The sequence below is a fragment of the Triticum dicoccoides genome, chromosome 2A (assembly GCF_002162155.2).
Source record: "Triticum dicoccoides isolate Atlit2015 ecotype Zavitan chromosome 2A, WEW_v2.0, whole genome shotgun sequence".
Lineage (NCBI taxonomy): Eukaryota > Viridiplantae > Streptophyta > Magnoliopsida > Poales > Poaceae > Triticum > Triticum dicoccoides.
The window spans coordinates 784,849,631-784,864,592 of NC_041382.1; the positions used below are offsets into that span (position 1 = coordinate 784,849,631).

General features: G+C 47.0%; 2 protein-coding genes across 2 annotated transcripts; both read right to left on the reverse strand.

Moving 5' to 3' along the window:
• Positions 1-2,398: 2,398 nt before the first annotated feature.
• LOC119358487 lies at positions 2,399-3,463 on the reverse strand. The gene has a single exon (XM_037625008.1). It carries the CDS (start codon positions 3,461-3,463, stop codon positions 2,399-2,401), a length of 1,065 nt encoding a protein of 354 aa, XP_037480905.1.
• Positions 3,464-6,538: 3,075 nt separating this feature from the next.
• On the reverse strand, positions 6,539-8,641 carry LOC119357308 (amidase 1-like). The gene is made up of 6 exons (XM_037624307.1): positions 8,439-8,641; positions 7,950-8,353; positions 7,651-7,854; positions 7,354-7,510; positions 7,011-7,182; positions 6,539-6,936 (listed from the first exon to the last, which is right to left on the reverse strand). The coding sequence occupies exons 1-6, from the start codon at positions 8,585-8,587 to the stop codon at positions 6,649-6,651; spliced, it is 1,374 nt and encodes a 457-aa protein (XP_037480204.1). The 5' UTR covers positions 8,588-8,641; the 3' UTR covers positions 6,539-6,648.
• Positions 8,642-14,962: the final 6,321 nt, after the last annotated feature.

Here is a 14,962-nt window from a genome sequence, read left to right on the forward strand (position 1 = left end):
ACGGGCACCAGTGGGAGGCAAAAGAACATAATCTTTTTTGAAAAGGAGGCTTTACCAGTGGTAAAAGTTCACACGCCGAATAGGGCGCTAGAGAGACCAGTGCACATATTTCAACAGCGAACATGCCTACCGCCATGGTATTTGGCGGTAGGGTTTCATAGCCTACCACCAAAGGCCCTGGCGGTAGGGTATTTTTTTCTGTCAAACGGCCATCATAGCGTAGTTAAGTCCTACCGTCACTGATGTTGGCGGTAGGTTGTGTTACCCTACCGTCAAGGACAACGGCGGTAGGAAAAATGGTCAGATCCTGAATTTTTTTAAACTAGGGTCAGATCTTGATTAACTTTTAGAAAAGGGTTAAAACACAAAAATTAGCCACATATATGCTATAGCTCTGCTCGTGCTCGTGGATGACAACTGATCTCCTTGTGCTGTCTTCGTTGGGGCATATCTAGGTGCGAATGGATTTTGACAAGTATTGGGCATCTTCAAAAAATCGCACATTCTTTACATTGACATCTTGCGTGCATCGATCGATGCAGGCCGGGGTAAATCCTCCTTTTCAAAAAGAGTGGAGACACGGATGTCTTATCAAGGAAGTCGTGAGCGTGCAATTCATAGGATGTTTTTTGAGTTTTTCGCTGTGGCATGTCATACCTTTCTTATTTTCCTTTTTTGTGCAACTTGAAATATGTTATGCCTTTCCGTGTGAGCAAAGCCGGACCATTGAAAAAACACGGCAAAAATGACTCTCCTGAACTCCTCACCGCATCTGGTTTACAGAAAACATAAGGCAAGAAACAGACTCATGCGATGGTTTCTCAAAGCAAACCGACTGCACTGAAATAAACGACCGGGAAACAATTTTATCACGGTGGGTTAGTTGTCCGGAAAATATAGGTTAGCCAATTCCACTGAAAGAACCGGCTAAGAAAGAACATATTTTCGGGGTCGTCTATAGGTCAGGTGCTTGAAGAAACAATTAGCATCAATCACTTTCTTTCTGCATCATCCGATTTGCATCCAACTGTTGAAAATATATCAAGCACAGTTGGTTGTCTTCTTCCCTTCCTAATTCCTTCTCACGCAGTCGTCGGCCAAACCAGGCCTATCTGCCAGCCTCCGCTACCCGTGGCCGGCGGCTATCATCGCCTCACCACGGCGCCCTTCTTTCGACCTCCCCCTACCGCCGTGCTGTCCGCCAGCCAGCCAGCCATCCCTCTAGCTAAGCCCCGCTGCACAACTACGGCGATCCCCTACACCAGTACATCCCCACCCCCTAAGATAGATAACGGGGTCATGGCTTCTCCTAAGATAAATAGTGAAGCTATTTCTTCTCTGGTGAGCTCAAAATGAACTAACAAAATATGATTAGCGCTTTGGAAAATTCCAGGCACCTGAGAAATAACAAATCCGCATATTTTCATATTTTGCCACTTCGGCATCCAGTAGACGACACCACACACAGTTGGGATGGACCAAGGACCAAGATTACATTATACATACATACATACATACATACATACATACATACATACATTCATACATACATACATACATGATAATAAGAATTTAGCAACTACAATTTACCCATAGATAGTGAAGACATCTGCACCATCTGATTTGCATCCAACCACTGAAAATAGATCAAGTGTTGTTCATCTTCCTCCTCCTTTTCTTTCCTTCTCATGCAGCTCCGGTCAACCTAGGCCTCTCCGCCTCCGTCTGCCCCGGGGCAGGTGGCTATCGCCAACTCGCTGCCCCGCCCTTCCCTCGCCCTCCCCCACCACTGTGCTGGCCGCTGCTCCAGTAGTCCCTCTAAGCCCCACCGCACAACTCCGGCTATCCCCCGCACCCCTGCATCTCCCACCCCCTAAGATAGATAATGGAGCCATGGCTTCCCCTGAGATAATTAGGCCATGGATTTCCATAAGATAGATAGTGAGGCTATTTCTTCTCCGGCAAGCTCAGGATGAACTAAGAAAAAGTGATTGATGCTTTAAAAAAATTCAGCCATATGAGAAATAGCAAATCCACGTATTTTCACATTTTACTACTCACACAGTTGGGATGGACCAAGGACCAAGATTACATTATACTCCCTTCGTTTCTAAACATAAGTCTTTTTAAAGATTTCAGTATAGACTATGTACGGAATAAAATGAGTGAATCTACACTCTAAACTACCTCTATATACATTCATATGTAGTCTATATTGAAATATGTAAAAAGACTTACATTTAGGAACCGAGGAAGTACATACATACATACATACATACATACATACATACATACGTATATGGTAATAAGAATTTACCAACTATGATTTACTAATGCATATCAAGATGACTAGCTAGATGGAAGTTCTTCTAAGAATTAATCATCCCTTGATATCACTTTATGATGACGACGACGATGGTGCAGAAGTGTTGTTGTCGTCCTGGAAGTGGAGGTAGAGCGGGACGCCGGGCGTGGGCTGGACGACCTGCGTTTGGGGGAGCGCGTCGGCAAGCAGGTCCTTGAAGGTTTGCGTGGTGCCCTGGGTGGAGATGACGGCGGTGAGGAGCCCCTTTGCGTCGCACTCGCCGTTGCTCATGGGCACTATGTACGCGGCGAGGAGCAGCCGGGCGAGCTCAACGGCGTCCTCCTGGCCGGACACGAGGGTGAAGGTGGCCAGGAGTTGCTGCTTGACGACAGGCGTGATGACCACGTCGGCGTGCAGCCCGCGGTCGCGCAGGAAGCCGGCGTTGTACATGCAGTGCGGCTCATAGTAGATGTTGTGTTTGCGCTGTCCCTTTCCGGTGGTGGTGACCATGTAGCTGTTCTCCGGGCGCTGCCACGGCGGCCCGTTTACGGGGCCGGGGGTGGCCAGCACCGTGGCTTCGGAGTCGGTGGTGGCACCGACGACCGTGGTGGACTGGCCCGGCTCCAGGTAGATGACGTCGTTGAAGGGGAGGGCGGCGAGGATGGGGCGCGCGTTCGGCGTGGCAACGACGGGGAGGTCGGGGGAGATGGCGGCGAGGCGGGTGAGCGTGCGGACGTGGCAGTGGTCATCGAGACTGGAGGTGATGAGGAGCAGGTCGACGACGGCGAGGTCCTCCTGGAGGTCCTGGAGGCCGTCTTTGGGGAGCGTCTTCTTGGCGCCGTCGAAGAGCCAGGGCATGCCGAAGTCGAGGTTGCCGACGAGGAGCGGGTCGACGAGGACGCGGAAGCGGCCGCCGTCCAGCTCCCACAGCCACCCGTTGAACTCTAGGTACGTCAGTTTCACCGTCGTGGCGGTTTTGGTGGTGGTGGTGGTGTTGGTGGAGGAGGACTCGCTGTTGATGCTGCTGCTGCTGCTTCTAATTCTCGTGGTGGCGCGGCGGATTGGTGGCACCCGGTGAGGTGACGGTGGTGGAGGAGCGTAGATGGAGGGATGAGGTGACCGGAAGAGGCCGGCCATGGGCATGGCTGTTCTCTCCATCGGCATTCGTCGTCTCGTCTACTCCAAACAAAGAGAAGAGCTAGCTTTTTTGTTACTAATTAAGGTAACATGCACGTGTTTCCTCTTAGTATTTTTGATGGTTCCTTTGATGTTTGTATCCATCTGTGCGCGCTTGGGAATACAAACACGTCCAACTCATACACACTGTAGAGTGGAAGGAATCTCAGAAGGGGCAGCTGGACCATCAACTTTGCACTACAGAAACTGAAATGAAAGCCCTTGGATCTTCTGTCGCGTCCAGCCAAGAGCAGCACAATCACAAGGACAAGAGCTAGTATCACGATTAGTCAACGAACAAGCAAAGGAAGGGTATCGTCGTCATATTTACATGTATGTGCCTGCATCCTGTTTTATTTATTTTATTTTATATAACAAGCAAAAAAAGTATAAAATAAAATAAATAAAACGAGGGTCAGTGTCTGAGCCGATAGATCCGTTTGCTGGAATCTTCGCGTTCGCAAACGGATCTATCGGCTCAGACACTGACCCTCGTTTTATTTATTTTATTTTATACTTTTTTTTGCGAGGTGAAGGGAGTTTTTATTGCAAGGTAATAGTATTACAATCAAGAGGGACCGCGTTAAGCGATCTGGGCTAGTTACTTGTATGTTGATGGGCTTTTTATGGGCTTTTATAGAGAGACCGCGAAAAATAATTGTGTCAAAATAAATCAACATTGTGGGAATTGAACACAAGACAAAGACAAGTGGCAGTCCTCATGTTTATTTATTTATTTTGTTTATTTATTTATTTTTTGTGAGAAAAGGAGTTGATATTAAAACGGCCAAATTACATAAAGGTCCACATAGAAAAGGAAATTACAACCAAGCCCCTCTGCAAGCCGACTATGCCGGCGCCGTGGACGAGCCGGTGACGCGCCGTTCGCCGCTGCTCGCTGACGCCTTGGATCGAAGCAGCCCCCGGGCAAAACGGGAAGTCTCCGATCAACGGTCCCTGAGGACCTACACCCATGGCCGTCGTCGTCGTCACACCGCTCAACATCGCCTTCCTTCTCCAGATATTCAACCGCCGGAATCGCCATCCCTCGATCTCTGGCATGGGGGAACTGTGCATGGCCTCTCCACCGAGCAGCGAGCACGAAGAAAAGAGCTGGTCCACGGCGGAGCTCCACCGGAACTTCGCCGTCAAAGGGGAGACCAACACCTGCAAAAAGCCGATCCAGTCGCATCGCCGCCTCCACGATGCCACCGACTGGCTCCCTAGGCACTCCTACACTATGTACGCGCTGCAAATCGGGACTCCCCCGTCCTCCCGCCGCCGGAGCGTCCGGCGGAGGGCGAGTGAGCCGTCGATTCGGCAACAGCGAGGTGGAGAGCCCGGGGTTCGCACAAATCGCCCTTCGTTCCTGTAGATGGGGAAGGGTAAGGTCCAAGGCTCATGTTTAGGGAGAGCTAATTAAGCGAATGAGCTAATAAAGGAAGGATTGTGGGCTTAAATATAATATTTAAACGAATATGGCTAATTAAAGAAAGAATTATGGGTAAATTGGTGGAATAACTATTAGAAAGATTGTGGTCTTATTAAATTCTACATGAAGGATTTGAGGTAAAAAGATAGGATAACTAAAAGAAAGGATCTATAGGCCTTAATGTGTTGGGGCTAATAAATTAGAAAAGGAAGGATTTGATTCCCGACTAAAACGGGTCAGGACTTCAAGGTAATTAATGAAAGGATCATACTTAAATGCCATTAAAAAGGATTGTATTTAAATGAAATCAGTGGGACATTACGCCCCGCAAAGAAAATATGAACACGACTAAATTGCGACGTATTTTTTATGTTCATTTTGTAGAAAAACGATGTTGCGTTGCAACATGTTCTTCATAATAAATCCGATGTTGTGGGACATTATACTTATGCAAAACATCAAATTTTTCCGTTGCAACGCACGGGCATATGTGCTAGTACTAGCAAAAAACAATGGATTAGTAATAGGGAAATTACTCAACCCACCTGACCGATAACAATACATGCGTCCGACGGCTCCATAACTGTCGGATCGATTTTAATTAGATGACTCAGAAGCAACATATTATTACCTAGACTAATTTTCACAACTCAGCCGTTGCTGCAATCTCCTCACCACTACCTGTGTTATGGGATCTGGATCTGGATCCCCTCGAGCTCCCTGTCAAACCGACGCCTCCTTGCGCTGCTTGCCGTCAGAAGCACACGGCCGAGGCCGCCGACAAGCACGGCGATGAGGCCGCCTCTTCCCGTCTCCCTGTGTCCGTTGCAACCAGTGGCCATGGCTGCTCGAGCATACATGTCCGTTGGAACCAGTATTCGGTCCGACTTGCACTCCGACTCGATCCATGCATGCATGCACGCCTTCTATAAGTGTTGGGCAAGCCAAGCCAAGGCAGCCCAATCAACAACTCCGACATCTACTCAGCCGTACGTACACCGATCGGCGGAAGGAAAAAACAAGCTCGATAGATCAGCCAAAACAACCCATGGAAGCGACGGTCGGAGAGGCGGAGGCCACGACGGGTCGTCTCGAACCGGGCAAGTCATCAACGCCCCACCTCATAGATCACCAAGCCGACATCGTCCCCGACTTCCTCTACTTTTTATTCGACGAGGACCACACACACACATATCCTTGTGCTAACGCCGAGGCAGCTGGAAGAGAACTACTTGGTCAGGCTGGCGATGGATGCTGAGTATGATGGTGACGATGAGGCTTGTGGTATTTGTGATGACCAAGACGACGAGGAGGATGATCAAGATATGGCGACGCGTGAGAGATGGGTGTTTGATCGATTCTAGGCAGTGTTTTAAATAGCTTGCTATGGCAAATTGCGGCCGCCCTTCAAATCAGTTACAGCGAGGCTATAGCCTAGCTATAGCTATTTGAGAAGGTGCCGCTACATGGAATGGATATTTAAAACTATGATTCTGGGCAATTATGGAAGATCCCTTTGGTTCTCCCGTATCAATCGCTTAGAGATGTAATCGATTAGGATTGTTGTGTTGTGTGAGTATTTCGGTTTGTATTAATCAACGGTCTAAATTTGTTTGCATATATAATTGTCAAAATCTAGTCACTACACAAACTTCACGGTATATATTCCATATGTTCAGATAGAGTCACACAATTTCTTGTACTCGAGGATTCAGCAAGATATGACAGAATTGGGCTAAGCTGACGAGCCCCAGGCTGCCGCGGCCTCGGCTTGGAGCGCCTCATGGAGCTCCTGGGCTACAGCGACGAGGAAACGGTCACCGCCGTGCCCCGCGAGCAGCGACACTGACACCGGGACGCCGTCACAGGTGCTCAGCGGGATGCTGATCTGGCAGAACCCCGACAGGCCGGCGATGGACAGCAGCGAGAAGGCCCTCGCCCGGAAGTCCTCCAGCAGTGCCGCGTCCAGGCATAGCTTCGGTGGGGCGCCGGGGACTGTAGGGATCGCCAGGATTCCATCGTCCTACAGTATGCAAATTCATTAAAACGGAGTAAAAGTGTATATATATAGGGATTATGAACAGTGTATGAGTTTACCTTTAGAAGAGTGGCTAACGCAGATTTGAATTCAGTCCTGACGGCATGAAGATCATCCATGGCAGATTCATCCTCCGATGCGATGGCCTCCTGCACCCGCTCTCGGATGCCAGGGCCGAGGTTTGGCTTCACCATGTTCACCCACTCCGCGTGGTTTGCTTTGAATTCAGACCTGAAAACATACGGTACATTTGATCTCATTCGTGTGCAAAAGTACAATTTATAGTGAACTGCTGGCATTTCCTTTACTAAGATGATTGAGTTCATCTGACGGTGGAGTCATGGTAATGGCACAATTTTATGATATCACGTGTGATTAAGAAGGTATGTTGTGATTGCACACCTTTGAAGGACTCGCATGACACGTGAGATGGCAGACAGAGGCGGCACACACGACGATGATGCTTCGACCGCGGACAAGTCGGTCATGAACTTGCCGATGCTCGGAACATTGCTGGAGACAAAATCACCAAGGTTTCCATTGTCCACCACTGCATCACCTGCCAAACACACCTCACAAGTTTCAGACACTTGTATATGTAAGTTGAGATGCCCTGCTCTGCTCTGCTCTGCCCTGCATCAAGTTCCAGAAAACCTATACCCTGCATTACCCTCCTCTGCTCCACTCTCCTATACTTACTGCCAAATATCTTGGCCGCTGAAGCGTTGAGGATCTCGTAGGTGTGGTCGTCCACAGAGCCCAAGATCTTGAAACAGTCTGCAGGAATGATGACACGGCTCGGTCGTCGTCGTATCTCGGCATCGACGTCGGTGGCAGCTGGCATCGGGGGCAGCATCACGTCGGTGACACGAGACAGCGTAGGAAGATCTCTAGCAAACCACCCTATAAGCATAATTACACTCGGATGTTCAGACACTTATACAACTGAATGAACAGATGGATAATGTGTCTGCTGAACACGGCTAGACTGAATTTACCGACAGTGTCGAACATCTGCGCCATGGGGACGACGTTCTCGGCGGAGACCACTCCGTGGGAGGGGCGGAGGCCGAAGATGCCGCAGTAGGCGGCGGGCACCCTGACGCTGCCGCCGGTGTCGGTGCCGAGGGCGAAGTCGGCGAGGCTGGCGGCGACAGCGACGGCGGAGCCGCTGGAGGAGCCGCCGGGGACGCGGCCAGGGGCGCAGGGGTTGGCGGGGGTGCCGTAGTGCGCGTTCTCGCCGTTGATGCTGTAGGCCATCTCGTCCATCACCGTCTTGCCCACGCCTGTGGCGCCGGCGGCGAGCGCGGCCAGAACGGCGGGGGCGGTTGCGGCGGCAGGCGCGTGCGTCCGGGCCCAGTCCGGGGTGCCGAAGCCGGTGACGCGGCCGGCGACGTCGAAGCTGCCATGAATCGACTAGTCAGTCAGTCAGATTGCTGAACATCGATGTGATCGAGGGAGGGAGAGAGGGAGCGAGGTCGCAGTACATGTCCTTGATGGCGAAGGTGAGGCCGTGCAGGGGTAGCTGCTGCTGCTGATGATGATCGGAGGAAGGAGGCGGCGGCAGGATGAATTTCTCCATGAAGGCGCCGTGGTCGTCGCCGTTGGCCTCCTCCATGGCTCTGCCGTCCTCCATGGCTGCTGTGCCTACGCTATGGATAACAGAAGGATGCCAAGGATATGGTCGACAGTCGACACGTCAATAATTCGGTTAGGCCATCTCTAATACAACGAGTTAGAAAATGTGGGGACCTAATCATTTAAATTGTGCGTAAACATCTCATTTAAAACTTTTTTTTACGAATACACCTTAAAGCGTATCATTGCATTAATAAAGGGAAGAAATTACAGGGTAGCGTCCTAGCCACGTACACAAATTGATGTGGCCGAGACCCTTGTGGAGCGGAAAACAAAGGGGATGCTCAGTTCCAACAATGGTAATTCAAGTTACAGGGATTAACTAATACAGTCCTTTAACTCCAGCAGCAGCCCAAGAGTGAGCCTCCTCCTTGATCGCGCCTACAAGTGTCGAGGAAGAGGGCATGATCTTGTGAAGATTACGACATTGTGGTGCCGCCCAAGTGACTAGGCAGTTAGGACGGCAATGGTTGCCAGGCCACACCGTAGAGGTGTCGGAGTAGTGTCCAATATCGTGGACATCCAGTCAAAGAAGCTCAAGAATCTATCTGCGCGGGCGCGGGAGAACCGTACGACAACACTAAGAGAGAAGTTAATGCCAAATAACACGAGCGAAGACACAGCTTACCAGGATGTAAATCGGCGTCTCAGGCTTCCGGGAGCAGACGAAGGAAGTTGGCTCGTGGGGCAGTCTGCGGCGGCTAAGTGATAAGCGGAACATCTATTCTGGGAGTACAAGCCGATGAAGAATTTGACCGAAAGGGGGCCTTGGTCTTCCAAACTAGGAGCCAGTGCTCGGTCGAGGTAAAACCCAAGAAATGCGCATTGTGGCACGGGGTCGCCAAGTAGACGTCGTTGTGAGTCCATCGCCATTGAATCGGGTCTGGTTGCGGTGTGAGCACCACCTATTGTAGTTGGCGCCAAATGTCAACATATTCAGTAGTGACGGTCGACCCAAGTAATCCCTAGATGTCAAGAATCCAGACGCGGTCATGAAGAGCATGGGCAACCATGTGGGAGCGCCTCCTCCTACTTGACGCAATGGGTGCGAGGTCAATGATGGAACTGCCCTCGAGCCATGGGTCGACCAAAAAACGGCCAGAAATGTCGTTGCCAATGGTCTTGTTGTCAATGCCTAGAAAAACTATAGAACCACGGAGTCGGGCGGAGGCTGAAGATTAGGCCAAGGTCATGAATTTGATTGCCTTGATGGTACCTACTGATAAAGTTGTTTTTAGAACGGGATATTTGAGGTGACCGAGGTTATGTCAAAGTTTGTCCACAATAAAAAAATCATGGTGCTTCAGCTTCTCTCTGATTCTATGTCTTATCACTATATGTGGCTTTACATGCGTAAATGTGACCCTGTCAGTGCTCTTGAGTTTATGCTAAGATGTTAGTCTTTGTCTTGAGCGATGTGTATGTGGTAAAAATCGAACACTGATTGCTGCGCTCAAAAGACACAATTGTTTTGTCCATAGTGTACAAATTTAAGCCACAAGTGAAAACCCATTGCATCCATCACCTTTTGACATAACCCATCACCAAAGATTCAAGTTATGACGAGCAATCATTGAGGGAAATACTTGAGAGTCATGATTCACAGGGACTCGTGGGTGTCAATGAGACACTTGAGTATTCTAACCAAAACCCCTTTTTGTTGAATTTCTGTTTGAAAAAGCTCCAAAGAGAATTAATTCTCTGATAGAATAATTTTTCGCTTGCGACGCGCCTAGTTAACTATGAAGGTTTTGTTGGGAAACGTTGCATGGAAAACCAAAAAAATTCTATGCTCACGCAAGATCTATCCATGGAGATGCATAGCAACGAGAGGGGAGAGTGTGTCTACGTACCATCGCAGACAGTAAGCAAAAGCGTTTAGTAATGTGGTTGATGTAGTCGAATTTCTTCGCGATCCAAGGATGATGTGGTGAAGGTGGTGATGCAACTATCTCCGCAAGGCTTTGCCGAGCACTACGAAAATATGACCGAGGATGAACTAGAGGGAGAGGGGTGCCGCACACGGCTAGGGAATCGTGGGGAGGGGAGGCAGCCCCTAGGGTGCCCCAAGTGGCCGGAGGCTGCCCTAGGGCGCCTACCCTGGCTGAATCCCCCCTTCCATATTTGTGCATGGGGGGGAGAAAGGGGGGCTGGCTGCCTTTGGGGTGCCTGCCCCTTCCTTCCCTCCCTCTTAGGGGCGTCGGCAAGGGGTGGAGGGGCACACCAGCCCCCTTGTGGGCTGGTGTGCTTCCCCCCTTTAGGCCGTAAGGCCCACCGCTTGTCAGTGGCCTCCCGGAACCCCTTCCGGCACCCTGACAAAATACTCGGTATTTCTGAAACCTTTTCGGTGACCAAATACTATTGTCCTATATATCAATCCTTACCTCCGGACCATTCCGGAGCTCCTCGTCATGCCTGTGATCTCATCCGGGACTCTGAACAACATTCGGTCATCAACTCACATAACTCATACAATACTATATCGTCGACGAACGTTAAGCGTGTGGACCCTACTGGTTCGAGAACTATGTAGACATGACCGAGACACCTCTCCGGTCAATAACCAATAGCGGAACCTGGATGCCCATATTGGTTCCTACATATTCTACAAAGATCTTTATCGGTCGAACCTTATGACAACATACGTAATTCCCTTTGTGTGTCGATATGTTACTTGCTCGAGATTCGACCATTGGTATATTCATGCCTAGTTCAATCTCGTTACCGGCAAGTCTCTTTACTCGTTCTGTAATACATCATCTCATAACTAACTCCTTAGTCACTTTGCTTGCAAGCTTCTTGTGATGTGTATTACCAAGAGGGCCTAGAGATACCTCTCCGATACACAGAGTAACAAATCATAATCTCGATCTATGCCAAGTCAACAAACACCTTCGGAGATACCTGTAGAGCATCTTTATGATCACCCAGTTACGTTGTGACATTTGATAGCACACAAGGTATTCCTCCAGTATACGGGAGCTGCATAATCTCATAGTCGAAGGAATATGTATTTGACATTAAGAAAGCAATATCAATAAACTGAACGATCAAATGCTAAGCTTACGGATGGATCTTGTCCATCACATCAGTCTCCTAATAATGTGATCCCGATATCAAATGAAAACTCATGTCTATGGTTAGGAAACCTTAACCATCTTTGATCAACGAGCTAGTCTAGTAGAGACTCACTAGGGACATGGTATTTGTTTGTGTATCAACACATGTATTGAAGTTTCCGGTCAATACAATTCTAGCATGAATAATAAACCTTTATCATGATTTAGGAAATATAATAATAACCATTTTATTATTGCCTCTAGGGTATATTTCCATCAGGTTTAACTTGAGAATTATAACTAGTGATATGAAACTATATGTGGCTAGACAGCAAGCTTAAGTGCAATCATTACTAATAATTCGTTTTACTATTTTCCTTGTTTAATTGTGTCTGTTATTATTGTGAATAATCACTAGCCCACGCAAAAAAATGTGTATGCTATTGAATTACCGACTCACTGGATGTTACCCAAAAAATACGCTCAATGGTCTATATATATCAACGCATATTATTCTTTAATTGTACTACAACTCACATATTTCTATTGTTCCATTCATTTTTAGACATCTACATAGTTATTTCCTTATTATGGATGGATGAAGCAAAGCGCAGATTTATGTTCTAGTGTCATGTAGATAATAGCTAGAGGGACAACCCATGTGTTTAGTGATTGCTTCTCGGATAAAGAAGAGAAGAAGATAAGAAGTTCTAAGTCATGCATGCTATTAGTAGAGGTCAACTGCTAAAATTTTCTGCACTAGTGTGTACCTGATCGTTGGGACGTATGGAGCACATATGATTGTTAGTTGGTAGAAGAATAGAAACTACTATTAAGATATTGGTTAGTGTATCTGATTCAAAAATCTCTACCACAATACTCCCTCCGTTCCTTGATATAAGGTGTATAGATTTTTGAGAAAAAAACTGAAATATAAGGTGCATTGCGTTGCACCACTCGTTTGGATAATTTTTTAGGGATTTGATTACATTTCTTGATATTAGGCATGCTCCTCTATTTTCTCATGTCAATTAGTCAAGTGTTATCTCGCTGAAAACTTGTGAAATTTTCCCTCCACGTGCATTCTTTAATTTCCGTGCCAAAAACTATACACCCTATATTGAGGAACGGAGGGAGTATTTAATAATAAATATGTATGAACACATGCATAGTTCTGCAAATATATGTGTATACACTACATACTTTATGCAATAACCAAAAATTAATTCAAAATAATTTTCCCAAACAGAAAATGTTACATCATAAAATTTAAACCTCACAGAAGAAATGTTTGAATGAAATACATTCCAACAACATAACAAAAAATAATATAATATTATTTAGAAACGTTGTATGGCTAACTATGGTAGGTAATTAGTAAAATAATTATACCAATTGAAATTATTATGGTACTATTAACATAAAATAAGCATAAAAGTTTAGTATAAATATATTATGGTTTTATATAACCTTGGATATTAAAATGATTTGGAACGGCTCTACCTCGGTATTGGAGTTCACCATGGATCTTGTGGAGCTCCGGTGATCGTTGCATGATGAAACCCCCCATCGTGATGGTTATGGAGGAGCAAAATAAGGAGCAAATGGCAGCGATAAGTTGTGGAGGAGGACCAAGATATCAAAGTTGTCGGTCGATGAGGGGCGCTAGGCTTGTGGTCGAGAGGCCCGAGGTGCTTGTATCAGAGTAAACATCACAAGAACTAAGCGTGGCAAATCCGACAGAGTGGGTCTCCCGGTGTCGGCTTAGGAGAGAGAATACACCAACTAACTAGAGCGTCATGATGGGAACCGGTTGGATATTTGAGTCCGCCATCGTGCCAGACAGGCGTGGTCACCGAGAACTAGAGGGGGCGAATATGTACCCTTACAAATTTAATTTATTACTTAGCAATTTTAGGCAATATGTGAAATATGAAAGTGAGATTAACAATTGCAAAGGTGATTCTAGTGCTAGTAATGTAATTAACAATAACAAATAGATAGCCTAACAAACACAATATGATATAAAAACTAAAGACAAGGAGACAAATAAACCACAAGTAAGGAGCTAGGTTAGGGATAACCGAAACTCCAGAGACGTGGATGTATCCCGATGCTCACCTTGGAGGGAAGATAGTTAACAGTTGGAGGGGTATGTTTTACCATGAAGACGCACCACCATGACAAAGGCTCACCCTATTCTCCTTTAGATATCATCATGGATGCGATTCTCAACCATTAGTTGTAGACATTGAGGTGGTCTCCAAACCTTCACAATATTTCTAGGGGTAATTGCAATGAACTCCAACCTCTAGGAGTCTCTAAACTCCAAGAGTAATAAGAATAATGGGAAATAGCTCAAGACTTGCTCAAATCACAAATTCCTTTAGTCAAGAGAGCGGGATGGAGTGGATCTGTCACTTGGTGGAAGATCACTCAAAAACTCTCACAAATCACTCTGGGTTGTAAGATTTTGTGCAGGAGAAAGTGAGAGGGAGCACTTGTCTATTCTAGGGTTGATTCAAGTGAAGTGTTAAACCATGTACCGAAGTGGTAGAGGGTATATATAGTGGGGCTAAAAACTACCTATTTTCGAGTAAGTGACAACGACAGGCCGGGCATCCGGCGGATATAGAAGTGCACTCGATCCAGTGAAGAACAACACCAAAACACAAACTACCCGGACATTTAGCACTTGCCAGGACATCCGCGGAATTTCAGACCTAGGTTCTAGACCCCTACCATATTTTTGACAGGTGTCCGGACATCCAGAGTAGGAAAGATGGGTCAGACATTCGGCAGTATGCCTGGCATCCAGCATATGTGGGTCCTCTCACTCGGGGGGTCACAAACATCCGGCAGGAGGCCAGACATTCGAGGAAGTTAGTGGAAGCTACTCGTCCCTTGCCAGACTTCCGACAAGGGTCCAAAGATCTACCATGTGAGTGATAGCCCAGACATCCGGCCAATGACTGAAAGTGATTGATGACTTGCCATGATAAAATGAGGGTTGTATCATATGTGGCAAAGATAATATTAGTAATCTTAGAGTAGAATATTTAGCTATGTAGGTAAACATATAGAGTGTAATATTTGCACGGAAACCATGAGCTTGAGCAAATCTTTTACTAATCCTATTGATCCCCTCTTAATGGTGTAGAATCCCTATACTCAAGAGCAAACCGAAAATCTGATGCATAATTCATTTGTCCTTCTTTCTTTAGTCACATCCATTTCAATGGGTCTATAATACACACATATTGTTTCACGGGGAGTACAACCTTGACATACTTAGCAAACATAATTAGTATCCT